Raw genomic sequence first — 19,415 nt, 5'->3', positions numbered from 1 at the left:
TTAAAGAGCAGCCATATTGTTATTATGATGCTCAAACACAATCTTTAATACTTATATTATTAGCCAAATGTCACGCTATTACTATTCAATGTACATTTTCAATCGGGCTAAAAGACACACCTAATTATAACTTTTTAATAGTCATATTTTTCTACATCTATAGGTGAACACACTGTATCTCAAAGGCCTCTGAGAAGTTCCCAAATATATGTTTTCTTTTCCCCGAGAACAATTTGCTTGATTGCCCCACTTTGAGTGACAGTGGCATTCAAATGAAACACGACACAGTTAAATCAATCACAGTCATACAGTACAACCCTGACAGCTGTTAACACTTTTCTGGAACAACTTGGCCAAAAATAAACTTTAGGAGAATGTGACATTTTATGCCATTAATGCCAATAAGTGCCTTTTTTTAGGGGTAAAGCCTATTTCACAGTAAGATGAAATAGTTGTTGGGTTCTGGCTGGCACTGTGACGCTGCACAACAACGTAACACGGGAATAAATAGATTGAAGCAAAAATGTGGCCTGTAGCTGTCCAAGGTGGTGAGCAGTGACCACTGCTGCTCTTACAGGAACACCTGTCAGTGTATTGATTAGCAACAGCAACTTGAATTCCTGTCTGCACCACCCGCGGTACATTTACTGCTGTTTACTGCTGTTTAAACTAATTGTAAATCAACAGAGATTGGGCCAAACAATAGGGTTAAAGCTGAATTGACACTAAATGAGATGTAACTGGAACAGGCAAAGTTAAGCTAATGAACCCAGGTATATGAATAGTCACATATGAGTTTCTATGTTTAATCATGTGTATTCTTATTTCCCAATAACTGTTACAATGCTGTGAATCCACCACAAGAGGCCATTGTGCCTCACTCAATAGAAATGTGTGTCCCGGATCATCTGTCGTGCATCTACCTAAGCCGCTCTATATCTCCCCGCTGCCTTCCTTTCCTCATAAAAAGAGGAATAAAACTTGATCCTTCTGTATCTGCAGCCGGGGCTTTTGCTCTGCAGTGTGATAGTGTGACACTCTGGCTCTCCTCTCGGCATTCCTGTCCCATACTCATCATTCCTCCACTACACACTCACTTTTCCTGATCATTCCCACGTCTTATTTAACTGGGCTTATTATCAGTTCTGTTATTATGCGTGGGTCTGCAGAGCCTACATGTGCATGTGTTGACCAGAGGAGCTGATGCAGTTTTTGTATCTGATATGACCTTTGAACTTTATGTGTCAATTGGCAGACATGCATGACTCACACTCTCAAAAGCAAAAGTGCCAACTAATTATTGTACTAAATGATTCTTCCACTTCTTCAATCTCTCACTAGCGTCCTCCTCTCTCCGCGGCTCGGCCACCTTCCTCAGCAGAAACCAGTTGAGCTGTCACTCAATGCCCCCCCCCTCTCCCCTTCTCCTCCCCTCTGGATGATCTCCTGTCTCACTCTCTCACCTTCTCCCTTCGTCTTATTCCACTGACCATGCATGTTCCAAAAACAGATCTCATTTTCATCCTTGGTGCATCCCCCCTCCCTCCCTTCACCACCACTCTCCTGCATTACCCCCCACCCCCCCCTTTCCAAATCCAAGCCTTGTCTTCAGTTCCTGTCCAAGTCCACCATCTCACCTTCCCATTGCCCCACCTCAAACCCCCCCCGCCCCCCCCCCCACCCTCGCACCCACCATGCCTTCCCATGCTGGAATTTTGGGGGCGTGTGTCAGGGGGGTGTCCACCAATCCTGAGCCCCTTGGTGGTATAAAACCATGAAAAAGTATGCAGACGTTCGCTCTCTCTGTCGGATCAGAACTCCTGAATAGGAGTGTGCCAGCTTCTAGGTGAGGGTGGTGGAACAAGGGTGAACATTGAACGTCTACTCTGAAAGGATGGAGAACGCACACGCAAAGGTTCCGGCAGAATGCCTGACCTACTTCGGGGTCAATGAAGAATCTGGGCTCACTCCCGACCAGTTCAAGAGGAACCTGGAAAAATATGGCTTTAATGGTGAGACTGCGGGCATTGGGGAGGGGTTGGAAGCCTTCTGAAAGTTAATATTTGGCAATTAGGCCACATAGAGAAACTTCTCACTTCACAGTTAAAGAAAAATGAATGTTTTTTGCATTTTTAATATTTCACAAAGTACATTTGCTTGGATAGTTTGTGGAGATGTGAGTAAGTGGAGATACTAGTTGAGTTGGGCTGAGATTTTGCATGAGATGCCTTTTTAGAAAGGATTTGCAACAGCTGGTAGAAATGCAGGGACATTGAGAAGCAAAGACTTTGAGGGCTTTGAAGAGCTATTTAAAGATGGCCAAAGAAGATGGCTGTAGAGCGAGAGAGACAGGTGATGGCTCAAGAAGCTTCCTGGGTGATATATGGGGCAGGCGTTAACAGGAGAGATGGATAATTTTAGGCCGGGGATAAATAGGAGGTCCCTAGATGGCTTACTTCCTAAATGATCCTTAATATGATTGCTAATCAATACCCAGTGGAATGGCAAGTTAGACAGCGAATACTGTCATATGTGATTACCTCTAAAGCATTTTTGATTTTACAGCAATGTTTCTGTAATCTTGGAACATTTTATTCAGCTGCCATTTGATGTAATGTTTATTTTTTCTTAGAATTAAGGAATTTATAAAGTTAGAGGCACTGCAGTGTCTGGTCTAGGTCAGTCAAAGCTGATACAGTCCAATGGATCTTTTTGATCATACAGCACTTATAGTGTAAAGCCAGTACATTTTTGTTGTAAAAGATGGAAGTTAGAGAATGTGAGAAACCGAATATCTTAAAGGTAACATTTATCATTTTCTACAACGAAGTTTAACTTTTTCTGAGATTGTTATTTGATGAACGCCATGTTTCTTCTATAATATTATTCGTTTTAACTCAACATCCTTTTTTTCCTTCTCTTTCTCTTCCTTCACCTTGGTGTCCATCTCCAGAGCTGCCCGCTGAGGAGGGTAAGTGTCTATCCAGCCACATTTACAATGTTCTTGAATCCGAACAAGAGCCTACAGACACCTAATTCAACCCAGATATGAAGACCATCATTAATGCTCTCAAAAGGGTTGTAAAAGTAATACATTCAGGCAGAAATTTGATTGTGTGATGCCTACATGCTAATGACATACAACTACCAACACATATCTGAAAACTGGATTTCCCCCATACATGATATACTCTAAACTCTTCCCTTTGGACCCAAATACATGTTCACATCCAGTAATATCATTCATTCTGTGATCATTATCCCTTGACTTATATTCTCCTTATTCCCCCTTCTGTCTCGCTCAGGTAAGAGCATCTGGGAGCTGATCAGTGAGCAGTTTGAGGACTTGCTCGTCAGGATCCTGCTGCTGGCTGCCTGCATCTCTTTTGTAAGTGAACAAGTGTTAGTAGTTCTTTTTTAATCAGGTCAGTAATTCTAAACTCTGGCTATTCCTGTCATGTTCCTTTTAAACACAAGTAACAGCAGTAGGATTTGTAGTCGACATGATAGTAGCAACACATTCCACCAGACACTGACACCACGTGGGATCAGACACTTTACTTTTATCTACTAAAGAACAGGTGCACACTTTTACAATTTATATTTAGAAGAATAAACTCTTCTGAATGTCACAATTACATTTTTGGCACAATACATTTTTTTGATAGCCATCTTAAAAACAGGTCATTAAAATGCATTTCACTTTAAAACCCACCACACTTACTCTTACAGTAGTAAAAAAGCATGCAGCAGTTGATCATTAATGTCTGGACACTCTGTCCTGATAACTCCTTAACCCCCTCCACCCCTCCATTTATTTTTGAGGATGACAACTTGAGAGGAGGGAGACAGATTGCAAGCTTGTAGGAGGTGTATTAATTCCTATACCCAGCTTTCACCCCTTCGAGCAGCTGTCATGATGGCCTTAGAAGGCGAATATTGAGGAGCCAGTGAGAGATCGGGGTCAGGGAAGTATAGGGGGGCTGAGGGGGTTGGGGTTTATTTTAAGAAAGCCCCAAGCTGAGGAGAGAAACTGAATCCTTCGGGAAAGGTCAAGCCTGAAACACGGAACGGAGGGCCTCCACAGAGAGAGGGTTGAAGTCAGAAGGAGTAACGGGACACTGAGATCAAATTAGGGACCATTATGTAATTATATTATGACGTACTAATATAAAAATAACAGGCATTAACACTTGTAAAGATGGGAACTGACAAGGCCTGAATAATTACGCCTTTAAATCATCACACCTTTTTTTCACATTGTTGCATGTTATTACAAACTACTGTGAAACATGCTAAATGCATACACGTGTTTAATGCCCACAGAGAGCCTCCACAATCCCTTCAAATGTATCCCCTTCTTATTCAGATTCAACACATTTTAGAGAATATTTCAAAGCTGGAAGACTATTCTAATTCAGGCCCAATCCAAATGTTTAAACACTAGTAATTGTTCATTTAAAGTACATTATATACAGATTTGGACATATTTGCACATTGGTTCTCAGGAGCGGTTTGGCCCACTTTCACTGTTGTCTCCACTTGTGTGCTCACACCAACACTGATTTCTTCTTTATGTTCTGACCTCAGGTGCTGGCCTGGTTTGAGGAAGGTGAAGAGACCGTCACCGCCTTCGTGGAACCCTTCGTCATCCTTCTTATCCTTATCGCTAACGCCATTGTTGGAGTATGGCAGGTCAGTGACGAGGCCCGGCACGTTGAGCAATAAGATGGTGACAGAAAGTACACAGGCTCCAGTTACTGCTGTGCCTTATACCCAGGATCAGTTGCTCAACTGGACTAGTTGCTCTCAAGTTAATGTTACAACATAGAGTAAATATTTTGTAAAGAACATAAGTAGACTCTAATTTTAATTTTAGAAGATAGATATGATGTAACCAGCAGACAGGTGTTAGATGATTCACTTTATGCAAGTCATGCTCTTCGAATCAGCTACGAAATGACATCCATCCAAATATTATCTCTGGGCCCAGTTGTTATTTATTACATATTTTACATAGATCCGGGCACCACTGTCCACACAATAACTGGTATGTTTGGGGGGGAAAAATACCTAATATTTATCGTAACTTAAGATCATCCATATTACATACTCATTCGTCATCAGGATGTTGTGTATCAATGTATTGACTCAAATCCTGCTAGAGGACGTTCAAGGATAAAAATGTTTTTTTTTTATAACTGTTAGTCTTTCTCAAAATGGTATACTTCTTTATCAATCTGAACCCCCTGTTTTGTTGTGACTTTTTAATGACTGTTTATTCTGTCTGTGTGTGTCCCAGGAGCGTAACGCTGAAGACGCCATCGATGCTCTCAAGGAGTACGAGCCTGAGATGGGCAAGGTTTACCGTGCTGACAGAAAGACTGTGCAGCCGATCAAGGCCAGACAAATTGTCCCTGGTGACATCGTTGAAGTCTGCGGTAAGAAATGCCAAGATTTATCATTTTTAAAAGTACAACCTGATCTGTAAATGAACAGATCTGTGATCAAATCCCTGTTGTGTCCAAGAGTCTTCACCGTTTCATTTCAATGACACAGTTAAAGACACCACTCAGCTTCAGGGTGTTGCTTACATTTCTGTTAAGGGAAAGGAAGACGGACACAAATATTCAGGATATATGTATCTGATAGCAAAGCTGCGTGTCTTTTTAAGGAAATGTGAGTAGCACTGCTGTTAAAACATGCTGACTGAAGGAAATCCTGAGTATAAATACCCCCACTAGCACCTGCCACACCTCTTCTACCCTAGCTGCCATTGCACACTTCTGTTCATTTGTCAGTGTACACCTGTTGCCCCCCCCCCCCCCCCCCCTCCTCCTCCACCATGTGTGAGTTATTCTCAATGGGCCTTTCATTCAGTTTAGTTTAAATCTCATTATAAAATGTCATGAATTAAGCACAAAAAAGTTACTTAATTTAAAGAAACTTCAATCCTAATTTTAAATATTTGTGTCATTCGAAGGTTATGGAGGTGCAAGTGAAAATAGTTGCAATCATTTTATGTTAAATGTAAAAAATGATTTTATGAATCATTTATTTCAATACGTTTTACTGACGATTTCTCTGTTATTCCCAACAGTTGGTGACAAAGTCCCCGCTGACATCAGGCTTGTTTCCATCAAGTCCACCTGCCTGCGTGTTGACCAGTCCATCCTCACTGGTAAGCTTTCAAGAAACCTTAAATATGTGTTTTTTCTGTCCAAACTCTTTTGTCAGTTTTGATTAAATGTTGTGTTTTCCCCTCTCAGGTGAGTCCGTCAGTGTGATCAAGCACACTGAGGCTGTTCCCGACATGAGGGCCGTCAACCAGGACAAGAAGAACATGCTTTTCTCTGTAAGTGATTTACCAACATCCATGTATTCTGTGTTTCAGTGTTTAGCCTTTATCCTTACCTATACCTGTACCTCTCTCCTCTGTAGGGCACTAACATCGCTTCTGGCAAGGCCATCGGCATTGCTGTCGCCACCGGAGTCTCCACTGAGATCGGTAAGATCCGTGACCAGATGGCTGCCACTGAGCAGGAGAAGACTCCCCTGCAGGCCAAGCTGGACGAGTTCGGCGAGCAGCTGTCCAAGGTCATCTCCCTGATCTGCGTTGCTGTGTGGGCTATCAACATCGGCCACTTCAACGACCCCGTCCACGGTGGCTCATGGATCCGTGGAGCTGTCTACTACTTCAAGATCGCTGTGGCTCTGGCCGTGGCTGCCATCCCTGAGGGTAAGGAGAGCATGCCAATAACAGCAGAAAGTGACAGACAGACAGTAGTGTAAAGTAGATTTAGTCAAGTACTATACTTAGGATCAATTTTGAGGTACTTAAATAATGTACTTTAAGCTCCACTGCATCACCACTTAACACGTAACATTCACAAGCTACACAGTTATTCAAACTAGCTGCAACTTTACCAGCTTTGATGACACTTTTAGGTTATTATCAAAAACATATAAAATATATTATTCTGAAATGGGCCAATCTGCATAATGAGTACTTTTGGTACTTGAAGTATATTTGACTTTTTCTACTTTTACTTGAGCAACATTTTAATTTCAGGACTTTTACTTGTAACAGAGTATTCCTACACTCTGGTACTTCTACTTTTACTCAAGCACAAGATCTGAGTACCTTTCCCACCTCTGCAGACAGAGTGTTTGTGTTCCTCCACCGCTTCACATTTCCCCTGATGTGTCTCTCAGGTCTGCCCGCTGTCATCACCACCTGCCTGGCTCTCGGTACCCGCCGTATGGCCAAGAAGAACGCCATCGTCAGAAGCCTGCCCTCTGTGGAGACTCTTGGCTGCACCTCCGTCATCTGCTCCGACAAAACCGGCACCCTCACCACCAACCAGATGTGTGTGACCAAGGTGGGTGACACACTGTTCACACTCAGAAAGGTGATTTTGTTGGCGACAGTTTGGCCTTACAATTAAAATGGTGTCCTCCGCCCACAGATGTTCATCATCAAGAACGCTGATGGCGACCATGTTGAACTTGATGCTTTCGATATCTCTGGCTCCAAGTACACCCCCGAGGGCGAGGTGTAAGTTGTTTTTCCTTGTTCAAACCCAGTATCAGGCATACATAAAAGTGCACTTGAACCGCCTCTCACTTATTTCTAATTGTTTCTCTTTTGTTCAGTTCCCAGGGTGGTGCAAAGACCAACTGCAGCACACACGACGGCCTTGTTGAGATAGCAACCATCTGCGCCCTGTGCAACGACTCCTCTCTGGACTACAACGAGGTAAAGTCATAAGGTCATGCAGGGTGCTTAAGATAAGATAAGATGGACCTTTCTGGATCCCCGCAGGGAAATTAAGGCTCACCCAAGAGAATACACACAATAATTATTTTTAAAAATAAGGAAAATGTCAGAAATCCTGTGACTTTCCACAGATAATTAATCTGCATCCCCCCTTTATTTCTCCAGACCAAGAAGATCTATGAGAAGATTGGTGAGGCTACTGAGACCGCCCTGTCCTGCCTGGTGGAGAAGATGAACGTCTTCAACAGCAACGTGAAGAACCTTTCCAAAATTGACAGAGCCACCGCCTGTTGCTCAGTAAGTTTCCTCCCTCCATTTGCTACATGTTGTTGAACATTCACATTTATGAGCGGTAGCTGGATGTGACCAGGTTGATCCAACCATCGCAAATCTATTACTTTGTACCAACCTGCCTTTCTAATAAAAAAACTTTTATCCAACAGGTTGTCAAGCAGCTCATGAAGAAGGACGTCACTCTTGAGTTCTCCCGTGACAGGAAGTCCATGTCCGTGTACTGCACTCCCACTAAGGGTGATGGTGGAGCCAAGATGTTCGTGAAGGCAAGTTGCTCGTCTCTTTCACAGCCTTTGATCACACAGCTGCACTTTGGTGGTGAAGCATTCAACTCAACATGAGATAATCGTGCTGTTTTCTACCACAGGGCGCCCCAGAAGGTGTGATTGACAGGTGCACATACGTGCGTGTTGGAGCTACCCGCGTGCCCCTGACCGCCGCCATCAAGGACAAGATGCTGGGTGTGATCAAGGAGTGGGGAACCGGGCGTGACACCCTGCGTTGCCTGGCCCTCGCCACCCGTGACTCCCCCCTGAAGATGGACGAGATGAACCTCGAGGATGCCACCAAGTTCGCCGATTACGAGGTGAGAGCCCAGCGCCTCCATAACGAGATGTGTGGATGTAACCTTGACTACATGTGAACACTTTGACTGAACTCACGCTTTTCTCCTCAGGTTGACCTGACCTTTGTTGGTATTGTGGGTATGCTGGATCCCCCCCGTAAGGAGGTCTGCGGCTCCATCGAGCTCTGCAGAGCTGCTGGAATCCGTGTCATTATGATTACTGGTTAGTATTATGGGCTGGAAGGATTATCAATTCAGAAATGTGCCGTCATTTTAGATTTAGATTAAACTAGATTTGATAGATCTTTGTTGTCATTGCACGAAATGCACTTAGCATCTAACCAGATGCCATAAAACAAGTCAGTTTATTTTGTAATATAAGTGTATACATATGGAAGATATAAACCAACTTAAGCATTGACAGTACATTCAAACTGAAACTAAGATATAAATAACCAATGAAAAATAGTGTTAGTAAACTTGAACTAACTTAAAACATGATATACATATTATGCAGGAAAAGAGAAGGACCACAACAATGATATTGTGTGCTACAAAAACAAGGCAAAAATAAATACAAATTCATTTCAATTTAAATATGTCACTAGAATTGAAAATAGGAGACAGCATGAATTTAGGTTAAAAAAATGTTGTGAAAATTAAACATACTAGACATTCCAGTAGATGGTGCCATTGCAACACACTTTTACAACTAAACTGTATTTTCTATGTATATGCAGCTACATTGAGATATAGCCGACTATATAAAATACTATCACTAATTATATAAAAACAACTAAATTCAAACCTATTATAACCTTGTGTTCTATTGTAGAACAATGATTAATGAATTATATATTTTATATAAGATTTTTTGAGTAAGGAAAATGTATAATCTAAATTAAACCAAAGTGTAAAGTTTAATATAAAGTTGTTATTGTGGGTTTTGAATTTGATCAAAAATACACTGTAACCCTAATCCTAGAAACGTTCATTTCACTTCACTAAACCTCTCCTCCTCCATATTCCAGGTGACAACAAGGGAACCGCCATCGCTATCTGCCGTCGTATTGGCATCTTCACCGAGGATGAGGATGTTGAAGGAAAGGCCTACACCGGACGTGAGTTTGACGATCTGCCCCTGGAGGAACAGACCATGGCCGTGAAGAGAGCTTCCTGCTTCGCCCGTGTGGAGCCATCCCACAAGTCCAAGATTGTTGAGTTCCTGCAAGGATTCGATGATATTACTGCCATGGTAAGAGCACAGTGTGTTGGTGGCTTTGTGTCAGGTTGTTATGTCCGTACATGTGTTTTGTTTGAGAGTAGTTGAACTCATGCGTCCTTTCCTCCCTCCATAGACCGGTGATGGTGTGAATGATGCCCCTGCCCTGAAGAAGGCCGAGATCGGCATCGCCATGGGCTCTGGCACTGCCGTTGCCAAGTCTGCCTCTGAGATGGTCCTGGCTGACGATAACTTCTCTTCCATTGTGGCTGCTGTTGAGGAAGGCAGAGCCATCTACAACAACATGAAGCAGTTCATCCGCTACCTCATCTCCTCCAACGTTGGTGAGGTCGTCTGGTGAGTGGCTGAAGCTCTGATTGACACACTTCAGTCTTCTCTCTCTGTCTCCATTTGTCTGATTACTATCCTTTTCTTCATTCAGTATCTTCCTGACTGCCGCCCTGGGTCTGCCCGAGGCTCTTATCCCCGTCCAGCTTCTGTGGGTCAACCTGGTCACTGACGGTCTGCCCGCCACCGCCCTGGGCTTCAACCCCCCAGACCTTGACATCATGGGCAGGCCCCCACGTTCCGCCAAGGAGCCCCTGATCTCCGGATGGTTGTTCTTCAGATATATGGTTATTGGTGGTAAGTAGGACTTTGGACGCCATGTTTGTACTCGGTTTGAAAAACCCCCGCCTACACTGACTCCGTCATGTCTCCCTCACAGGATACGTTGGAATGGCAACTGTTGGAGGTGCTGCCTACTGGTTCATCTATGACCCAGAGGGACCCGGTGTCTCCTACTACCAGCTGGTAATTTACCATTCTTTAATTATTTTAAAACATATTTCTTATATAATCAACCTACATAACGAGCATACAACTTGAAAAAAAGACACATATACAATTTCAATATACAATTTAACTTCTAATATTTTCATCTCATCATTTTTATAAAATACGTCTTCATTGTCTTCATAAACAGCTTTGATAATACAATGGCTTGGCTTTTAAAAGCATAATATTCACTATGGAAATTAACTTCCTCTTCATCAAATCATTTAGAAGTAATCCAGTATGAAAAGGGCTGTATCTTAAGAAGAAGTTATCTTTCAAACACACTTACAAGCAGTCACTAAATAACCCCCCTCTCCTCTGTACAGTCCCACTTCATGCAGTGCTGCCCTGAGAACGAGGACTTCACCGGAGTCCAGTGCTCGATCTTTGAGCATTGCGCTCCCATGACCATGGCCCTGTCTGTGCTGGTCACCATTGAGATGTCCAACGCTCTCAACAGGTAATGTTGAGTCACAAGAGATGATGACTCGTGTGGTTTTTCTCCAGGTAAACATTTATTAACTTTTTCTTTGTTCTTCTTTCAAGCTTGTCTGAGAACCAGTCTCTGCTGCGCATGCCCCCATGGGTCAACATCTGGCTGCTGATGGCCATGGCCCTCTCCATGTCCCTTCACTTCGTGATCATCTATGTTGACCCCATGCCCGTAAGTCAGCCGTCTTATATGGAAACATCGCCCTCTGTGACGTGTGCCTTTTGTCGTAGTTGCTCTCCGCTGTCGTCTCCCATCAGTTCTGACTCCTCCCCACTCTTTTCCCCCCCCAGATGGTCTTCCATCTGACCCATCTGAACGTCGACCAGTGGTTGGTGGTCCTGAAGCTTTCGTTCCCCGTCATCCTCATTGATGAGGTGCTGAAGTTCGTGGCCCGCAACTACATTGATTGTAAGTAGTCCCTTTTTTTCTCACTCTAACATATTTTAACTTGTACCTAAAATAACAGTTCTGTTTTATTTAAAAAAAAACATAATTTTAATATATTAATACTATCATCTTTTTAAAATTCATTTTCATTAATATTTTAACTTAATTCTTCTTCATCCCGTACTATCATCTCTTTTATCACTTCATCATGTTTGATAATGTCTGTTTTCATCTGCCTAATTCCACCCTTCCCTCATCATTAACTCACTTATCCCTTATTGATATCCAGACTCACCCGCCCCCCGCGTGTAACTACATCAAGGTATTCCACAACTCAAATAATCTGTAGTTTGTGTGCATGTTGGTGTATCGTCTGTTTTGTCCCGTATGTCATTATGCCATCCGTCCTTAGCAGTGTCTGCTTTATATATTATCACACTCCTGTTGATGGGGTTCTCTGGCTTCTCCCTTCTACTAAATGCATTCAACATCTGTCCCAAATTGACAAGGTGACATGATGACTAATGAATGTGGAGATCCTCAGAAGTCGTTCATCACCTCTGAGTTGCTGTTGTCTGTTGGTCGTTTCTGTCTGTAGGCAGGAGTGTGACCAATGCCTGTTTTGGTACCACTTTTGTAAAAACGCTTGATATTGTTGGTGTCCCACAAAAAGCATAGCATTATATAAACATAGAATAATAAATCTACTTTGTTGTATTCATCAACAAGGGCTGGATAATAACCAGATAATGCATGACAGCAATTACATTAATAAACACTGTTTTATTATGCTTAAATTGCAATGCACCTAACCTAATTATAAAAATACTTTAAAATGGGATTATCAAGCTGTTTGTGCAAAATCACTACTCCAGTTTAATTTGCTGCTTTCATTAGATTTCTATCTGAGTGAGACGTGGTACAGGTTATTTTATAGGTAGCATCATGTTCTCTTAGTGATGTCATGATGTCTTGTTTGTCTGCAAATATTTGTCAAAAGTGTCCTTGTGTCAGTATCCATTGTCAACCAAATCATGTTTCCCATAATCATGTCCTTCTCTAAAATATCCTATTTCTCTTCAACAGGTACAGAAAATAAAAAATAGAGATGTAGAAGAAGAAGATCTTTATGGTTGGAGAGAAAGAATTGGAGAGGAAGATCAAAACCAAAGAGGGGAGCCATAGTGAGCCAACCAATAGAAGAGAGAGGAGAAAACACAGGACAACTTGTGAAAAAAAACAAGAAAACTTGTCAAGAAAATCTACATAAACATAGCCTCTATATAAGCAAGAAGATTTGATTAAAATGGCGGGAACTGTCCCTGTCGATAAAGTATTCAAATATTTAGGATTTTATTCTCCGAAATTAAAGTATGTATTAAAAGTGATTTTTTTGTTAAACTTGGATATTCTCAGCTGTTGTTTTTTTGTGTCCTCTGTCCATTTTCATATGATTGACTTTCCAGCTCATTACTTTTATTCTAGTCTTTGTTGCTCGTGTCTCGTGCAGCCTCCCTTCTCTGGCTGGGCTTTGTACAGTGTGGTGTAGGGTTGCAAAATGACTTCATATGGGCAGAATAAGCACATGCCTCCAGCTGCCAGTGCTCGCTACGGGCTCCATACAAACAGACTGTTGGAGGTGTCATGTCATAAAATGGGCATGTCCACTCAGTCACAACACTTTTGGTCTTATATATTGTTTACGTGATAAGCTGCAATAAAGTGATGATTAAAAACTCAAGTCCTTGTATCATGGAGCACATTTTTATTGATTCTTTAAACATACTTTTGAATGGTTTTCCTCTTAATCTAAACACTAGCAATTAACACCTGAGCTGAAACTTATTTATTTTTACTCTGCTGGTTTGGTTTTGAGCTCCTGTCAAAGTTTCTGACAGTATTTCTGTCTTCCCAGAATCAGTGCTTCATTCTTTGGTTTATAAGGCGGCATTAGTTTGGTATAAAACCCAACATCCTTTAGATGAGGGTCCTAAATGGTATATTGACATCCTTCATCTTCTTGTCATAATCTTCGGCAAACATCTTTGATTGCTCGGGTGTGAAATGGTTTCTCCAATCCCCCACTTGACCTGGAAACGCAGAAGAGAAAACAAAAGTGTTCTTAAATGATTCCCCCAAATGGCGTTTATTGTTGAACAGACGTGCTGCATCTTTCCTTATCGACTATGTTAATTGGTTGTTTAGTGTAAACAATATTAGAAAACAGAGGAAATGTCCCACACTAACAATCCCCAAAGACAACACTTTAAGAATTACTATAATACATGATAAAAAAACAATAACTAAAATACTCTCATATTAATATCCCGTCTAAAGATATTTAATCAATTAATAAATCCAGCTTTGTTCACCATAAAGTGGTCATTGTTTATTAAATTAAAAAGTGAATAATGCTCTAGGGGGTGCTGCTGTGTTGTACACAGTTAAGGAAAGTACAGGGAGAACAGAATATTAAAAGAGTAGTGTTTTCTTTTTAAATAATATTAGCAGCTTAAACAATATTATTATTATAAGGTATTTGTGGTATTTTGTCAGCCCTTCTCGCTGTGTGTTAACAGACGTGAGAAGAGGTGTAAATGATATATTATTCCCTCAATGCAGATCACTCTTTCACTTTTGAAACCTGGGGCTTCAAAGGTGTTACATGTTCAGACTTGCTCATACCTTTATTATTATTATGATCAATATATGGTTTTGGATTGACTGAGGCACCTTTTCTCATGAAGGGGGAGACGGAGTTATCAAAAATATGCGTTGGGATGCAGGAGTAGTTGGCCATGGGGTTCTCCTTCATTATCTCAAAAGAAGTGAGCTCCACAATCCGGCTGATGACCTCATCCGAGAGCGACAGGTCCAGGTACTTCATGATGCGCTCCACCTCACGCCGAGGATTCTGGGAGAGCAAACGTGATGGTAAGAGTTTGTACATCATGGCATGCTTTGTATTGCAGAGTCCATTATGTTCTCTGTACCTCTTTCATGTTCTCATAGAAGAGGTACAGGATGTTCCTGTTCTCTCTCTCCTTCCAGTAATCTTTCACATGGTCGTACCACGAGCCCCACGCCACTGCAGAGACAAAATGCATCAATCATTGTTCATGGTAACAGGCCAGTAAAAGGCAAGGTGTTTTTTTATGTACTTATCTGTATATCATCTGTAAGTCATTGACTTTTGGGTTGCCAGGTTGTTCTATTAACTGATTAACAATGGGCCTCCAAGCACAGATTTGCAAAAGGCCCCACTGCCTCTCCTACATAAAAGCAATGCACACAGACATTTGCTTACAGTTAAATGCAAAAAAAACAGTATGCATGATGTTCAGTAAACGACCAGTCAAAATCGAAGGATCCAATGTGTTTTTAAACGGAGCAGAAATAGAACTAGTCCCCCACTTCAAGTATCTTGGAGTCATAATGGACTCGAACTTGACTTTTAAGAAACATATTAAGAAAGTATCCAATACCATTCAATTCAACTTGCACAATTTTAAACAAATTAGACCTTTCTTAACTGTCAATGCTGCAAAGTCATACCTCCACTGTATGATTCTATCCCACATTGAATACTGTTTTACAAACTGGTCGTTTGCTTGTGCCACAAACCTGAAACCCATAGAACAGCTGTACAAGAGAGCTATCAAGGTGTTTGACAGAAAGCCTTATTCATACCACCACTGTACCATCCTTGAGAAACACAATTTCTTGAGTTTTGACAATTTTAAGTCTTTTAAAAGTATGTGTTTTTATTTTTAAATGTTTACATGGACTGGCCCCCCCTCCCTCCCTTAGGGGAATTCATCCACAAAAAACACACTGGACGCTGCACTAGGTCAGAAACCAGAGGAGACTGTGAAGTCCACCGTAGACGGGCCACTTTCGGTCAAAATGTTCTATCAATTAAGGGCAGCTCTTTGTGGAATAGCCTCCCAACTGAGTTACGGGATTGTCCCACTTTGAACAGTTTTAAAGGTCAACTAAAAGAATGGTTCAGAAACAAACAAACGTGCAATCACCGCTAGATGCACTTTAATACAGGGGAATTTCCTCTTGCACTTTAGGTAGCTCTTGTATCATCTCTTGCACTTTATATGTCGTAGCTGCTACATTGTACTGCCATGTGGTTAATGCTTGTATATGCTGCTCATGCTCTTTCTGCATATCATGTATTTATTTTTGCTATGTTTACAAATGTCAGGTTCTTAAATGTTGTATGTGAGGGACTACGGATGGAAATTAGCTCAAAGCTAAAAATCCGGCATGTTTACGTTTTAAAGCATTATTTGTTTTAAATGTTCACCAATGTACATTGTCCCTCTTCAAATAAACGATTAAATGAAAAACTAGTGGTTCAGCCTATTTTTGTTTGAGTTTTAGTTATTTTGTGTCTCTTTGCAGCCTTTGTTTGTAACTTTGTAGTTGCTTTGAGTCTGTTTACATTTTTTAGGGCCAGGGAGGCCACTTACCTTCTGGGACAGGGCCGAAGGGAACCTGGATCATAGTCCATTTATTAACAACCTGTTCATATTTACAACGGCTGGATTAATTTTTTACTGCAATAACCTTCATACAAATATTTCCCACTGATAACTTTTGGTTTTTGCTGAATCTGTCATGATTCTCTGCAGGTTCACAATAGTCCATGGGCTATTTGAGTTGAAGTTTATTTATTTTTTAGATCTGAGGAAAAATGTTCTTCTGATTGGCTTTACCTTTAACATGCAGCTAATCCTGTCATGGTGGTTGTTGGTTGAGGCATACCACGTTTCTCACAGGGCGTCATGGATTGAAGAACAATTTGATATTTAAATTTGTACGGCTTCGAGTGGGTTAATGTTGTAGAATGTTGGTAATTCACGGACGCTTTGTGCAAACCATAGCAAGCAGTTTGAATAAATGTGACTTGACCCACAGGAATGTGACATAATCTACTTACACTCTCCCCTCATGAACTTGGACATGTATCCCTTCCACGGTCCGGGCTCAGGCTGGGTCTTATTCATACAGTCAAAGTGGTAGTAGCTCACCATGTTGTCTTTGGCATTGCGTGCCACGTAGATCGTCTTTGAACACAATCAGCAGGAACATTTAAAAAGGGATTTGCAACAACAATGCAGAAAATCAGGTGACCTAAGGAGAGTTGTATGGCATTGTATTGTTCACCTCTCACCCAATTGTCATGCTTTATATCAACCTTTATGGTCCCATGTAAGACGATTCAATTCACTGCAGGACTTTGCACTTATAGTCTGACAGTCTTACCTTGCACTTGTTTTCCCAAAATGCAGGAGGCACCAACTGAAAAGGCAGATGTGTCTTGATGATTCTTGGAGGATCCATGTTCTTCATAAGATCAATACCTTCAACATAAGGTCAGGGAACAAGATTTGAGCATATAAAGAAAAACTCATTAATTCAATTGTATGCTTATGTTTGTGAGAGCGAGTCCCACTCTTAGCATGAATGAACTTTGCTAAATCATAGATAAAGCAGGTTTTGACTACAGTAGCCTACCAGTGGGGCAAGAAAGATTTGTATGGGTTAATATGACATTTCTCCTGGAATTGATTGGTAACACGGCACAGAAGGACCTAGTTTGAGGATGTATTTGGAAGTCATAAATGCAGTTTAGCGTTAGCTGCTGGAACAAAGTGCTCTTGAAGATGGACTTCATTCAATTGTAAAGTAACATAACCACATGAATTCACACCTGATGGGATTGGTGGCGGGGAGACAATCTCAAGGAAAGGGCTGCGTGCCGGTGTTGGGGCTCGTTTACAGGCATCAGCATCTCCGTTGTGAAGAAGCAGGTCAACGATTTCCTGGGTCCATGTGGTCCCTAATGTGCCAGGAACACAAAAATAACTCTGATTTATACAAAGATACTTTCCTTGTATTAAATTGCACCAGTTTGGGGTCAAATACCAGCTTACTAGCTTATGTACTTTTCCTTAAATAACTGTTTAGTTAGCTGAAAGAAGTATTATTTACTTTGGTCAAAGTAGCAAAACTACACTGTGAGAAATGGTCAAAAGTACAAAAGTATCAAAGTGGAGTTACTCATGAGTATTTTACTATTATATATTAAAATTGATCATTATAATGGCAATGGGTGTTTTGCTGTTGTAGGAGCAATATTTAACATCCATATAGCCTGGTGTCGTGTAGTTTTATTCATAACAACGCTTTATAACAATACAAAACGTTCAAAAGAAATACATGACACAAAGAAATTACCCTGATCCAAACTGATTTCTTTAATTAGACCTGAATTGGAGTGGCCTACCTGCTTTGGGGTAGGTGGCGATGAGGATGTCTGAGGGGTCAGGACGGAAAGCCCAGATAGTGTCCCAGCTGTTGGCGATATGGTTCATGAGAGGAATCCCTCTGACTGGGAGCAGAGGGAAGCGATACAAAGAGCTGCTCGCCCTCTCAATGGCTTCATGGTACGACAACTTTTCCTCACCCGGCATGACTGCAGTTTAGTTAGTAAAGGAAACTAAAATCCAGAAACCAAAATGTTTCAGAAAAGGCTCTGTACGATGGTTCCTCCTGAGGTAGCTCCTCTCTTATGTGGTTTTTGGTCCTTTGTCAAACATTCACATGCCAGCTCTCTGCTAATCGTTTCCTGATTATCACTGTTTACACGTCCTGGTCACTCTTTCGTCATCTCTGCCATGTGTCCTTATCTGTTGGCAAGGAACCAATTGGTGTGATCTCGTCTGGATTTTACTGTTTTTTCTCAAACAGGTTCAGAAAACAATCCCTCCTTAACTCCGAGGTGAGGCCTAAGTGCTCCAGTGACTCTTTCTTTCTGTTTTTGTAAGCTGGTTGTCTGAGTGTTTGCACCAGGTTCTTGTTTGTCTGCGATCACTGGAACATGACACAGGCAGACCTACACCAAAGAGCCCTTATTCAACATTCCCAGTTACGTATGAACTCCATTTGCTAAAAATACTATATGAACCGCTTGAACTGTAATTAGTGGAAGGGAAAAGGGAGGGATTTATAAATCCCCATCAATACATTTTGGTAACTTACATCACAAACAAAGAATAGAAAAGATTGATGAACATTTAATTTGAGAGCTCAGCAAATGAGTTGATAAGAAATAGTATTTTTGTCAGACAACATTTTGATAATAACCCACTGAAGCACACCTTTGGACTCAAACTTTTATAGCAAAATAAAAACACCCAAAGGCAGTCAAATATAGCTTTGCAAAGGTCTGCTGCTGCCTTTCAGCTTTTACAAGCTTGCAAAGTTGAAACCTTTTAAATGACACAAGGAGCACTCTGTTCAATCTGAAGCAGTGTATTTAGCATGCACATTCCAGGATTTACAAACTCAATTTCCTGCTGAAGGTAGAAACAATATTTTTCACAGAAAACAAGGACCTCACTGACAGCCAGGTCTGTCTCAGAATGTTGTAAATCTCAGGCCATATTGATGCATGTGATAAGATGTTTACCACTTTTTCTCTATACAATTACATTTTGTACAATCCCTCCCAAAAAATGGCTCTTATAATATCTGGAGATTGATTTATCTTCTAACTTTGTGAGTTAATATAGTATTTATTCTATTATTTCACTTAGATTAAAAATGTCACGTTCATATTTTCAATTCTCAATAAGTTTATAATGTGTCTTTATCTAAAATGGGATGTCTAAAAACAAATCCAAAGATAGCAAATAGAATGTTTTTCTCGAGGAATACTTTGTTCACTTTGAAAAGTACCCAACAATAATTTTCGAAGCTTTGTAGAAATAGACTTAATCTGTTTAATTTGAAGGTCAAATGTCCGGAATGTGGTTTA

General features: G+C 41.1%; 2 protein-coding genes across 3 annotated transcripts; one reads left to right on the top strand and one right to left on the bottom strand.

Moving 5' to 3' along the window:
- The first annotated feature begins 1,791 nt into the window (after positions 1-1,791).
- atp2a1l (ATPase sarcoplasmic/endoplasmic reticulum Ca2+ transporting 1, like) lies at positions 1,792-12,983 on the top strand. Of its 2 annotated transcripts, XM_034119226.1 has the most exons (24): positions 1,792-2,012; positions 2,954-2,971; positions 3,306-3,388; positions 4,591-4,695; positions 5,303-5,441; positions 6,101-6,181; positions 6,270-6,355; positions 6,442-6,739; positions 7,216-7,382; positions 7,470-7,558; positions 7,657-7,759; positions 7,946-8,077; positions 8,224-8,340; positions 8,442-8,660; positions 8,751-8,862; positions 9,671-9,894; positions 9,998-10,218; positions 10,304-10,506; positions 10,589-10,674; positions 11,025-11,158; positions 11,245-11,362; positions 11,482-11,599; positions 11,868-11,900; positions 12,665-12,983. In XM_034119226.1, the coding sequence occupies exons 1-23, from the start codon at positions 1,895-1,897 to the stop codon at positions 11,888-11,890; spliced, it is 2,994 nt and encodes a 997-aa protein (XP_033975117.1). In that variant the 5' UTR covers positions 1,792-1,894; the 3' UTR covers positions 11,891-11,900; positions 12,665-12,983. The 2 variants fall into 2 exon arrangements, with proteins under 2 accessions (XP_033975117.1, XP_033975118.1); XM_034119227.1 differs by lacking the exon at positions 11,868-11,900.
- Positions 12,979-18,330, bottom strand: sult1st6 (sulfotransferase family 1, cytosolic sulfotransferase 6). Its single transcript, XM_034119228.1, has 7 exons — positions 17,883-18,330; positions 17,307-17,435; positions 16,859-16,956; positions 16,533-16,659; positions 14,572-14,666; positions 14,312-14,492; positions 12,979-13,668 (listed from the first exon to the last, which is right to left on the bottom strand). The coding sequence occupies exons 1-7, from the start codon at positions 18,067-18,069 to the stop codon at positions 13,556-13,558; spliced, it is 930 nt and encodes a 309-aa protein (XP_033975119.1). The 5' UTR covers positions 18,070-18,330; the 3' UTR covers positions 12,979-13,555.
- Between the last annotated feature and the right edge of the window lie 1,085 nt (positions 18,331-19,415).

The sequence above is a fragment of the Trematomus bernacchii genome, unplaced genomic scaffold (genome assembly GCF_902827165.1).
Source record: "Trematomus bernacchii unplaced genomic scaffold, fTreBer1.1, whole genome shotgun sequence".
In the NCBI taxonomy this organism is placed as follows: Eukaryota; Metazoa; Chordata; class Actinopteri; order Perciformes; family Nototheniidae; genus Trematomus; species Trematomus bernacchii.
This window is presented reverse-complemented; position numbering and strand designations above follow the sequence as displayed.